The sequence below is a fragment of the Onychostruthus taczanowskii genome, unplaced genomic scaffold, assembly GCF_017590055.1.
Source record: "Onychostruthus taczanowskii isolate IOZ18803 unplaced genomic scaffold, ASM1759005v1 scaffold21, whole genome shotgun sequence".
Lineage (NCBI taxonomy): Eukaryota > Metazoa > Chordata > Aves > Passeriformes > Passeridae > Onychostruthus > Onychostruthus taczanowskii.
Window position 1 is genome coordinate 12,700,705 of NW_024499351.1, and position 13,562 is coordinate 12,714,266.

The 13,562-nt window shown below is 36.5% G+C and overlaps 1 protein-coding gene across 1 annotated transcript in view; it reads right to left on the bottom strand.

Annotated features, from left to right (window-relative positions):
* The window catches only part of KIF6 (kinesin family member 6), a 152,369-nt gene that overhangs the window by 4,017 nt on the left and 134,790 nt on the right, over positions 1-13,562 (bottom strand). The window contains exons 17-19 of the mRNA XM_041404401.1: positions 7,805-7,886; positions 6,711-6,843; positions 5,123-5,214 (exon numbers count right to left, since the gene is read on the bottom strand). Coding sequence (XP_041260335.1) covers positions 5,123-5,214; positions 6,711-6,843; positions 7,805-7,886 — 307 coding nt within the window. The remainder of the gene's footprint in view (positions 1-5,122; positions 5,215-6,710; positions 6,844-7,804; positions 7,887-13,562) is intronic.

The window sequence follows — 13,562 nt, forward strand, 5'->3', positions numbered from 1 at the left end:
GCAGACATTTTTATTGTGGGATGCAAACTGTTCTCCTGCAAGTTAAGGAAATTTATAAGGAAGCTTATAACTATTTTTTGAAATGACTCAAAGTTTTGCTTCCATGTAAGAGGTTAACAATTAACGTACTAATCTAACAAATGAGTCCATCAGTTTGGCACAACTGAAATCCATCTCTTATATCCTAGAAGTTTCTCTAATTCCTAGGCTAGAGGGATGGGCTGTATGGAGATAATTTGCATCCTTCATACTGAAGCTCTGATACTGACATTGCAAGATAAGTTGAATCATAAGGGGACAAAAGAGTGTAATTTTGCTGTGCAGTGGTTTGTATGTTCAGATGCAACTTGTTCCTAGCCAATTCTTAGAAATCAGGACACTCCTTACTCATCTGAGTGTTAGATGCTGTTCTAGTAATGCAAAATAAAAAGAGAAATGTTCAAGTGATGCTTTAGATTTAATGGAAAGTCATTATGCTAGCATGGGGTGGAGGTAATGATACCCTTCTCTGTGTGACCAGCATGAAGTACTGGACAGCTCAGGATGCTCCTACAAAGCCAAACAAAACTGTCTCTGACACACTTTAGTGTGATGTAAGTCTTCTTCAAGCAAGGGGTTGATCTAGAGATCTCTAGAGGTGCCATTCAACATTTCTGTAATGTGCAAACAGGCATTTCTGGATCACATTTTGGATTTGGGTGGACATACAAGGTATGTAAGTCCCGTGTCTGTTGCCTAAGCTTTAACCTCTAAGATTATTCAGCTTGTTTTGACAGTGTATAATTCTCTTTTTTATTCTCCATCTATCTGATTTTTCCTTGAGTTAAATTTAAGAAATCTCAAAGACTGTTTCCTGACAACTTCAGTAAAATTTCTACTTTTTCTGGAGATTAAAGATAGTCTGTCCACTTTATATATCTGTTTGTTTTTATAAGCTAGTACCTGATGTTTCACCCAGTGGATAACTTTCTTTTCTGGGGGGCTGAGGGGGGAGAATCCTCTGTTAAGGGTGTATTTCTCAGTCAGGCATGCGACAGGGGTCATAGAGATGTACAGGGGTTGCAGCAGCATTTCCCTTGCTGCAGGAACCCAAGGACCAGAGACAACTGATCCATGGACTGATCGGCTACATCAAGTACACAGGGTAGAGGAGCTGCAGAGATGATGCATGTCATGGTATGAGTGCTTAATTTGCCAGCTGAAAAATAATGGAAAATCAGGTAGATTAAAATGGAAATTCAAAATTTGAATGTGTGCAACTTCTGTAATGTTAAGAAAACCTCAGCTGCAGTTGTCTGGTTATCTGAGTTTTGGACATGAGGGGAACAGATGTTCAGTGTACAGACAGGAAAGATTCAAGCTGCCTAAAGCTGAGCATTTTAGTAGTTGGCTACAAAATTAAATTTGGCCTGACTTGCAAATTCATAAATAAATTGTTCCAGTTGTTACCAAAGAATGTTAAAACCTTTGAAATATCACTAATTGATGATGTTATTCTCAGATTATGTTTTTACCATTATGTAACACTGCAGAAAATTGGCAGGAATAAAAAATTATTAGACAGAAAATGCTGTAAAATATGTAAACATTGACCTTGCTTCACACAACATTAATATAAGTGGTAACTGTTGCAATCCAGGACAATAATTGTTAAAAAAATCTGATGCTCAGAGTCATCAGACAGCATGAAGATTTAGTTGAAAATGGCTCCAAGGAAATTTAAAGTGCCAGGAAGATTCTGAATAAGAAACAGAACAGCCGAGGAGTCTGAGGTTGAACATACTGTGGGGCTTGCTGGAATAGGACAAATGAGATGCAGTAAAAGGAAATGAGTGAGGTTAGGAAAGTTTAGACTGAGATAAAAAGGAATGCATTCCTTCTAAAAGCAGGAAAAAATCCAAAAATTTTATAAGATTTGAATAACTATCTAACATTTATATGATTCAAAGGGAATGCAAGAACCGTTCAACACTACTGAAACGAAATGTTCAGTGACAGAAGCAATTTGAATAGACAAGGATCTGATAAATTCCTTAAATGAAAGCCATTGTGGGAGAGACTGTATGAGGAGGAGCAAAAGGCTGTGCTTGAATTCTGAATGTGTTTAGCACATATGGAGTGCTGAGCCCGACATGCATTTTCAGGCTTCTTGCAGACTTGACAGGAATCCATTAAGAGACATAAACATATATACAGTGTGAGTTGCAGGTAGCACCACAGCTTTCAGATCTCACTGACTGAGGCAGAAATGGTCAGTATTCAACTCTTTTATTAACATAAACTCATTCTGACACTTTAACAATTCAGCCATTTTTTCAACTGAATAAAGAGACACTATTTGACATGAATCAAGTGCTTTTTAGGTATGTGTATTCTTCTTAAGCCTCAAAAGGATTACCAGCCTCCCTTCTTTGTTATTTTAGTTATAAATTAACTTAGTATAAAATTTAAGTCTTCTCAAGGCTTAATTTTCTCTGGGAACAAGACTAATGTGTGTCAAACAATAACAATGCACACAAGTCATACACTAGAAGGTGATCAAAAGACTTTGTTCAAACACACGAAGATTAAGAAAACACCTGTGTCTTTTGCATGCTGAGTTATATAAATTATTATTTCTAGCTTGAAGATTGTATTTACATCCCTTCCCATTCAGGAGTTTGTCTGAATAGTTTTACTGCATACTTTCTGTCAATAGCAGTCTTAGAATTTAGCCTGCTTAGTTTTAGATCTTATACTTATTGAACACACCTGTTAACTGAATTCCATCTTGGAAACAGGTTTTATTTACACCACATTATATCAAACATAATTTATGCCAGCTTTTGCTTTGGTGGTTGGTTATTCTGCTGGGTGGAGATAGCAATATCATTCCAAAGAAAGAGGCGGTTGATTTTCATACAAGTTAGGAAAAAAAAGAGCAACTTGTGTCTCAGGAAAAGAAGTGCCTGTAGCCTGGATTCATTCTACTCAATTATGGGAAGTGGTAAGTAAAGTTGCTGTGACAACTGGGGACAAAGATATCCTTGGGAAATAAATATTCTAGTATTTTTTTCTTTTAAAGTCTGAAATTTTAAACCATTACTCTAAAATGTTATTGACTCTGGTAGGGGAAAAAGTAAATTTTCATGCACAGTGGGAGGTTAAGCCTGTAGCTCCTGCCTGAGAAAAAGCAGAAATAGTGTTTCTACTTCCATATACATGCCAGTGGAACAGTACTTGAGTAAAATATGCTTAAACAGCCTAACATAAAATAAGATCCATTTTCCAGTACTATAGGAAGGAAAGAGTGCTTGACTTTTAAAGATTATTGCAAGAGTATTGATAGAGATGGGAAAATAAAACTACATTCATCCCAATTCCCTCTACAATTTTAGTTCCAGAAGATAAATATTTTGTGTCTGTGATATTTATGCAAGGATCATCCAGTCAGCCTCAGTCAATATGCCCATTACTTAGACACAGAGAAACTGTTCACTGTAAGGAACATCTGCTTTTTGCAGGGAATCATGTGGGGCAGTACAGGACTCTGAAGTGAGCTTGGCAGCTGAAAGCAACCATGCACCTTTCCCCATTCTAGTCAAAATGCCAGATGGACTTTCCATAGACTTGTCCTCCAGTAATAAACATGAACAGTAAGGGCATTTGATAGAAAAGCTTAAAACTCATAAAGAAATCAGTTATGCAATTTTATTTCTGAGCCAGGGTAGGGAAAGGAGGATTCACCACTGCTGGAGGCCGGTTCCCCATTGTACTAGAAAGTGCCTGGGCATTACCATATGCTCTTTTTACTTCAAGAATTTTTAATTAGAATGCTCTCCTTAGCAAAGCATCAGCACACCAATTGAAATTTGTTGTTCCCAAGATCAATGGGGCAGAAAGATTGTGCAAGAGGTGCTTGGTTCAAAGGACAGTACAGAGAGTGAGTCATGGATTGCTCGAGCTAATTTGGCTGAATTTGTGCTAAGCTAGACCAAAAATGCTCTCATGTTCTGTTCCATGAGCTTTTCTCTGGGACAAGTAACCTTCAGCCTGAGACCAGAAATGAACAGCACAGATTCGGCCTAAAACCATTTGCAAAGTGATTAATGCCTAAGTCTTGAGAGGACACAGAATAAGAACCAAAGCAAAGAAAAGAAGACTGGAGCTGGTTTTCATCAGTTTGAGAAATCTGAAAATGTCTTCTCAGAAAACTTTAGAGGACTATGTCTATCATTTTCTGTACTGATTACGGTGCATTTACCACAGATACATGAGAGTGTTAAATAAAACTTAGAAGTTATTTTACAGTTTTAAGAAAACAGGAAAACATAATTTATGCAGATTACTGTAATAAAAATGTAGGTAAAGCCACTCATCAGAGAAATGTTAATTGCATAACAAGGAGGAGAGAGAGGCAGAAAAAGAGAGCAAGAGAAAGGTGGGGAGGGAAAGAGGAAGAGGGAGGGAGAAAGGAAGAAGGAAGGGGAGAGAACACCTCCATTTATTGTCCTTGAATATAGAAACCTTCACAGTCAGGCATGTGGTTTCTTGCACACTACTTTCCCTGATGGTTATGAAAAACCCATTACTGCAAATTTAAATTAGAGGTTTTGAAATCAGAGGTGACTGTTGATGAAACAACCAAGATAATTACATTTTACTCCTGTAGAAGACACATCACCATCTTACAATATCAAATATAATATCATTGTGGAATAATATGCTGCATAAATGTAGTACTATGAAATTTTTCAGGAGCAAGTCTATCTAGGATATATATGAAATAATTTAAAAATCTTTTTTGGTTTGAAGTCCCCTACATACATCCCAAAGGAGATATAGTCTCCTCATACACAAAACTGACTGCTAACAGACTTGCCCTTCTTAGCTGTTGTGGGACTCCTAGAGAAAGGTTTCCAAGGTTCCAAGACCAACCCAACAAAAGATCTGAGGTCTGACCTTCAATAGGTCTTCCAAATAACTGAAATATACAATTTCATTTTCTACACAATTGTTTCTGTTGTAACTGAAAGTGCAGTGTTTCAGTGTGATATTTGCAAAAGCATTCTAGACAACTTCACTTTCATTAAAAGTGCATTTTTTCCCATGTAAGGAAGGAAGAGAAAAATAAACAATTTACCTGATAGGTGATAGGTGCTGCGAGGATCTGATAAACTGTGGATTAACAGTGACAGTATTCGGTGAGGCAGCCCTCTCTGGCTTTTCCTGTTGAGTTTAGATTGAAAATCAAAATTATGAGGCTAGGATTTTTTAAAGTGCTTCATATGGGCCTATAAATTTCAGCAATAACAAGGTAAGCAATGACTCATTCAGAAAACACAGAGCCTGAATCACACACTATTTTCTCCACTTGCACAAACACTTCTGAACAAAGAGGAAAGTATTTAGGATTGGTTCAAGTATTTTTAAGCTTAGGTTACAGTTTTTTAATATGTAACAGCATATGTTCACTGATTTGAGTTTCTTAGGGAGCTCATATATATAGATAGGTCAAGATCTAAGAAATCAATCCCAATTATGTTTTCCAGTTTTCTAATCTTCTACTGATGAATCATGAGAGGTTGAATTGTGGGACTCTGCTTTTAAGGGATGGAGAAAAATGTGCTGCTGTGTATTCAAGAATATTACTTGCAGTGCTTTGAAAAGGCTAAATATTTAGAGAGGAGGGTGACTAAAATATCATCCTCTTTGCCACCAATATGGTTAGGGATTTTAACTGGAAAAGTATTTGGTAATGCTAACTTGCAGTTAAGCTGCTTAGGTGGCAGTATATGGATAACTAAGTTCCCTATGTTAAGTTCTGGATTTATTTTAGGCTGTTTTCTTAAAAATACAGTTTAAATTTATACTTATGAGAACTAACCAAAATATAAGCTAAAATTTTCTTTGTTTATAACAGCTTTTCCTCAAGGAGTAAATCTTCTCTTCCAGTTAAAAATAAATGATATGGGATGGACTGCACTCAGCATTCTTTTTCATGAGGCTGATGTATGTTTCGTGGCCGAGTTTTGCAGTGAGTTGCTGTGTCACTACTTGCAAGTTGTTAAAAAAGTGTCAGAAGGGGAGCACAAGAAAGTTACATTGTTTCAGTAGAGTGTAGGTTTCAGACTGACTGTGTTATGGATTTCTAATACACTGGTTAAAATAACAGGTCTTTAGTTCATTTTTACACAAGTCATTGCATTAGAGCATTCTGTGCTTAAACACTGGTGGACTTCAGCTAGAGAGTGAGGAAACACACTGTGCTGGGAGCTGATGACTCTCTGTGAGCCTAGGGAAGCTGAAAAGTTACTGGAGTCTTTGCAAGCAAAGGAAGCTAAAAAGTAACTATATTTGCTGCAAAAAATGCTGATGAAATAATAGTTTTGCTAGCAGTAAAAAAGATTATTTTTTGCAATCCGATAATATTATTTCAGAGTTGTTGGCATTTTGGGTCCATACCTCCCTACTAATCAAGTTGTTTGGGACAACATCAAAAAGAAAATAAAGCAAGAAAAACTGGGTTTGTTTGATTTTTTTAGCTTCACACAAGTATAATTCACATTATCTTTGTCCAGATTACATTGGCATAAGTATAGGTGAACCAGACCCTGAATTCCATCGTTCACACTCCTTTCCATCTAGTCAATTAACTACTTCTTTAAGAAATGATTGAAGATGTTATATTTATATGATAATGTAAGAAATACAAAATTATTTCATACCTCTAATTTTCTTGCCTCTTCAGACCACCAGACTTCAAAGTCTTTTTGCAGCTTCATCTTCACTTTTTCCATAAGAAGCTGCAGGTGCTCAATCTCTACCTTCAGTCCTTTGAAGCGACTGTACACTGTTTTATAGCTAATATAAGAAGAAGAAGAAAGTGTATTACAGATTTTCCAATGTATATCTGAACAAAAGTTAATCCTACCTAGAACTGCTGGAGATTTAAACTATAAAATAATGTATAATAATCAGAGATGCAGAGGACACAGACAGATGGTAGAAGGAAATATCTCATATTTTATAAAAGCTTCACAGGACAGTAAGTGCAAGAAACTTATTCCACAAACCTTTTATTTCATAAAGAAGTTAGTGAAATTCAAGTGGGATCAACATTGATTAAAATATGGTTTCAATCAACTATGAAAATTATTTCTTTTGAATCTCATCATGTTACCATTAATAAATAACTGGTATCTTGGATTCAGATAGGAGCCGAGACTGGTTTCCCTGTCAGATTGAAGCTTCATTACTCTCTTGGCTATTAGACATTTGGAGATTTACCAGGAGTATGAAAGAGCCAGAAGTTTCTTCAGAGATTGTGAATTACAAACGCTAGCAAAATACTTAATACTGATATACTTGTATCTATTTTTTTTAATCCTCCTGGCAAGGATTGGGTAACCAATGTGTAATCTGTGTTTTATTTACACTTAGTGAGTCCTGTATAAACCTAAAGGTTTTCTTTAGTTCAAGAAAGGCAGGACTTTTCTGAATCACCCCAAAAGGCTCACAGCACATTTGAATTCAAACAACAAGTTGCAAACACTAATCCTCAGGGAGGACATTAAACTGTTTTTATTTATTTTTAACCTTTAGCTCAAGCATAAATTTTCCTCTCTCATCTACTGTGGTATCTGACAGACAAACCAACAGCATATACACAAATTTAGGACTATTAGTGAACCACAAAGCTGATATTTTTAAAATGTCAGAGAAAACCCTGAGGGCAACTGTGTGTGCAGAATTGTAATTGGAATATACTATCAGTATAATTTATCTTCTGAAGGATGGTAGAAATCTGAGGCAGAAATAGTACCTTTTTTTTTCTTCTTCAATTTGCATCCGAAGATTCTCTTCTACTGGATCAAACGTTAGTTCTTCAGAAGGATTTGAAACAGCTATAGGATAAATGATCAGATTTAAGCAATGACTATATGGTGTCCAAAGAAGCAACTTCTAATTACAATAAAAAGTAGCTTTTAAGAGTCAGTTAATGAAATTGGGGTGATTACCCATTTCACTCTTCTGCAAATGCTTCTTCAAATTCCTTATTTAGACCTTACTTAATAGAGGACATAGTCAATAACTAGTGATTTGAATCAAATTGTTTATAATTAGATTTTATCGTCATTAAAGATTGGAACATTAATTTTAGATATAAATAAAAACATTAATATTTGGCATAAAACACTATCAAATGGGTTCAACCACTTTTTGCAATGGTTTTGGCAACAAAAACAAGACCAGAAGCTGCTGCAAAAAGAAGAGACAGCAGTACCTCTTGAAAGAAAGATTAACTTTGGAAAGCAATAAATTAGTATAAATAAGGAAAATATCCTGAAACTATGTAAGAAAATTTTCAAGGTAAAGGCTAAGGAAATACCTTAAGAATAGCCTAAGTTAGCCTAAGAAAGCAGTTTATGATTTCCCTATCCTGTAACAGAGGTAGTTAACATGCAATACACAATGTGCTTATTCTGAAAGATTGTGAAACAGTCTTTCCATCATGGTTTATGCATACAGTGGTGAAAGGAAATGTGAAGTTACCTACTAATGTTACAACAGTTTATGTTTCTGGGATGAATGAAAAGAAAATATGTTTGACCTTTTTAACTCAAGAAAAATCACAAAAAAAATCAAAAGATTTGTTGTAGAATACATGCAAGTTTCCCCCCCGACTCTTATTTCTGCCAAGAAAATAAATCCTTTGTCAGTCTGTCACAAGGCCTGAGGAGTGCACCCTCTCTTCAAGGAGAGGAATTCTGTCTGAACAAGAGGGCAGCACTGACCCCTCTTTGCCTGTCAGCACATCAGCTGAAACCATTAATCTTTGTAGTAGCACCGTATAGCTTAATAGAGATGATGTTGAAAAACACCTTATTTCATTACTTAGCTGAAGCATGTTAATACAGACAGTCAAGGTGGACAAAGCCTATGCAAAAGTCTCATTTCATACATTGAAAGTTCTTGCTGCATGTGATTACAAAGAAGGATAGGGTGAGTACATTTGTGGTGGGGAGAGTACCATTTAAAGATAAAAATATAAACTGCTTGAAATGTTAAAGGAAACAAACAAGACAGGAGGCGGAGGAGGTAACACAACAGTGACATTGTATAACAAGTTATACCTGAACATAACAGAGAATAAAAAAGTCATCATAACTGTTCCAGAACCTTTAAGGAAAGGAGAAAACCTTTCCACGATTACAAGGGATGAGGATTTTCTGATTTCTCACATATCAACCTCAAGAGAAGGCATAATGTGGGAAAGCACAGCTACTGATGGAACTTGTGTGGAGACACTCATTGCAGAGCTCCTGAGGCTTCATGCTCTTCTGATCTACATGAACACACAGCAGACAGGCTTGAGGGAAATGTGCTCTTGTGGAACACACTAAAATGATTTAGGGAGTTACTGGCTCTCAAGTGAGCCATGCTCACAGATCATGTGAGAATCTTTATTATGTTTCCATGAATATTCCAGCCAGACCTAGTGAGCCAATTTCAAGTTAAAGGAGACTCTCCTGAGCACGCTGCAGTGCATTTGTCCTATTTGCAAAATCTGTGACCATGTCTGAGTTCAGGAGGCAGCAGCTCTAGCCCCTTATAATGAAGGGAAATAACACAGGGTGGAATAACAGAGCATTAACATCTTAAAATGTTAATGCTGTTTCTGAAGTGAGTACTTCCCTACATGAAAACATCACCAAATTCTGATAGTTATTACAGAGTGATACAAGCCAGAGTATAGCTTTCCTTCCTTGGTTTATTAGGACATCTAGTACTTGGAAAAATATTTTCATATTAGCTCTGAAAGGTCAGCCAAACTTAGGCAAAATTTTGTCACTTGTATATAAAAACAGCAAAAGAATGGTATTCTTTCTGCTGATTACATGCTGCAGATGGGATTTTTGGTTGCATGTTGCCATCTGAAATAATAATAATAAAGCCTTTTGTATGGGTTGAAAACCTTTATCATAAACAGGGTGCAGCATCCTCACCCACGAATACCAGTCTGCCCATTATCCCTAGTTGGTGATGAAAGGCAGAAGCACAGCTGCAGACAAGGTGAGCAGCAGAGTTTTGTGAATGGAAAGAGATTAGTACACTGCAGGCTGTTGTGGCCCCAACAGCAGAAATATCATCAGATAAATGGCTAAAACTTACATGCCCCTGTGCACATCACTGACCTTGGGTCACAAAAGAAGAAGAGATCTGATCACAGTGTCAGGTGAAGTCCAGTAGTAAGTCAAGTCCAGGGCATGCCTGCCAAGGCACTGCTTTGTAAGTTCTCTGGCGTTTTTTTTCCCAAGCTGTTGCAATGTCCATTTCAGTTTCTTGTCATGTCTGCTCATTGCAGCAATATGTTTGTGAACTGAATAACATTCTGCTCTAAAGACCAGACCTTTGAAATATACCTACTATAATATATACAAAGGATCATGGCTCTTTCCTGATGTTCCAAGCAAAAAGACATCTACATCATTTTAACATTTATGTTTCCTGCTACTTCTGCCTTCTCCTCATTCCCTGCTACTTCTGTTCTCCCCTCTCCTCCTCTTTATCTTTCCTGATGAATCCCTTCAGTGGCCTCTTTCTGCCCCATGGCTTCTGCTGCCTCACACCCCTCTTCTCTTACCAGTTCAGGCAATTTCAGCTACAGCTGAAGATAGGAAGCTAAGGCAGAGGTTACTGGCTCACTGTATCTCATATCTAATGCTAACATTCTTCAGTACATAGGCTCAGTCCTTTTAAAATAATGGTAGAGGGACACTGAATCGACTGTAAAACATAAAAAACCCATACTATTTACTCACAAATTCAGTTTAGACACCTAAGAAAAAATTCCTTTGGCTACAGCTTTTTTTCCTCTAAAGAGTTTGTTTTTATTGTATATATCTGTCTTCCCATGCAGAAACAGAAAATATATATTAACCACACATATACCAAGTACATGGAGATTAAGAAGCACTGAAAAATCATGACAGCAGCTTTGCCCACATACATGAAAAAATTTGCAATACATTAAAAGATGTACTAGAGGTGCTACTGCTAAAATATTAATTATCAGATATAATTTCTGCAACTGCACAGAACACAAAGTGGTATCTACTTTTTTCAGTCAGGATTGACTTTTAATTAATTGATTGACAGTTTGTCATATGAAACTCAGCTGTACAGTTTAGCTCTATGCTTTTAGTGCATCAGCTGAGAAGTTTTCATTCAGTTGGAGTGTAATATCACATGCACTTTTCATGCCCCAGTGACTTCTCCTGGGCAACGAATGCAGTTGCTGCAATTAATCCTGATAATGCAGCCCCAGGTTTCAGAGGTGCAGGGAGGAATGACATGCATGCTTAGGAAAACATTGGCTCAATGTATACTAGGAGCTTCTGTTGGCATCCAGTTCTGTACAACAGAACTATTTTGGCAGCAGTCAGCAACATGCTGATAAGGAGTATTTGTTTCTTTACATTAACATAACTGCACAAAGAGCTGAGTGGCAAAAATTATGAATCCTAAATTGTGATGCCTTTTTCAAGAATACTGAGTCCTAAGATGTAAAGAAGAGACTGACAGTGCCACACTGGGTAGGGAAATAGCTGGCAAATTTGATGCTTACATTAAGGCTAACTGGTTTTGCTTCACCTGTTTTTCTTCATCTTCATAGACAACCCATTTGGTGGAGTGAGCACAGGATATAACTGATACCAGCTGCCTGCATAGAGATGAAGGTGAGCTCTGCATGAGTTGACATTCATATGATAAAGGTTTGTAATTTTTGGTGCTTTTTTCTCATAAAGAAGATTTTAAGAGGCATTTTAGGATATAATTATTTTTTTCTAATGAAATGGCCAGTTTTGGAGTACAGGAAGTAGTAAATTTTACGACATATGCCACACGATCAAATCACACAGTACCAGAGAGAAATTGTAGCACCTGCTACACGTAGCACTATTTCAAAGCCGTGTGGAAAGCATGGATGAAACACACTATTTCTAGAATGATACCAAGTGTTATCACCATTGTTTACTGCAAACTGGCAACAACCTGAAATACTCTGGCAGATTCTTGTCTACAGTCAGAAAATTTTGCAAGAAACTCTCTGTGACCCTGAACTTTATACTCTCTGGGGTGCTCATATATTTCTCAACCTGAGTGTATCCTGGAAGTCAAACTCCTAGGGATTTATTGTCTTGTGCCTCAAATAACATTGTGTCTTGCCCTCTAGCTGTACTTTTGCAGTCAAATATTTTCATTTTTTTCACTGGATAGTCTTGTGTTTATGTACTTAAATTTATAGTCACTTGAAGTAACCAAATTTAGAATTGACTTTAGTACCCCATTAATATATTTACTGCATTATTTATCAGCTTTGCAGCTTTTGGCAAACTCAAGCATTAGTGCTTTCAAAATGGAACATATGTTGTAAGTTGATTTTTTTTTTAAAGGAATAGCCATCTATCATTATTCAGGATCATCTTACAAGTAATTCTCCTCTTTTTCTTTATATTTCCCCAGGGCCATGTCAGCCTGTGTTTGTCACTGGGCACCATGTGTGTACCTTATACAAAGATAAGTAGCGACAATGTAACTCAGGAGAAGATGAAAATATCCTAATGTCTGGATGAGTTTATATTGTGGGCTTAGAGCAATTTACATAACCCTCATGTAATAGATTTTTTAAATTTTCAGCCAGTTTGTCATAGAATACACTGAAACATGCTGCTCTATTTTCAGCATTTTACAACTTAATGGATGTGCAGGGGATTAAGGATGTATATTTTATTGATTTTGATTTTGATCACTGAATTTACTAAAAGGGTCCATTGGTATGCTGCTTTTTTTTTTTTTTTTTTTTTTTTTTTTTTTTTTTGGTTTTTTTTTTGGTAACATTACATTGCTTATTGTTTTACTGGCTCAATACTGGCTCAAACTAACTTCCAATGTACACCTGGCAAGCAGAGCTATTTTTTCCCATCTCAGTGAGCTGTTTTTCCTAAATACAGTCACATTTCAATTCCCTCAAGTTTCTTCTTTGAAACTAGTAATCTATATTTTTCTTCCCGAAAATATATGGTGTACAAAACAGGAGGTGTTACCTTCATGTCAGCTATACTTAAGCCGTCATAGCAAAAAATTCCCTGTTGCTTTCCAAATATACAATTAAACCAGGGGAATAAAAAGCAACAAAGCAGCTTCGAGTTTAATATGTTCCATACATGCCAGTTAATCTAGTGAAACAGTAACATAGCTGGGTCTTAGCCAGGAACCCCCTACTAACTCAGATTCTTGCCTAAACTTAATAAATACTTTTTACCATTTGATTACATGTGATTCCTCTTGCATCATTTATCTTGTTCATATTAGATAAAATCATACCTGATATGTTTGAATGATCTTTCTCTGCCTCCCAAGAAGGGGTGTGATTTATCATCCGTAAGCTTTGAAGTTTTGTAAACATTAATTTCTACAAAATTCAAGAGCTTTCATGGAAAAAAAAAATCTCTTTTCTAAGCTTTGTCATGAGACATAAGGAATATGCCACCACCAATATCCAGACTGCAGTTCAA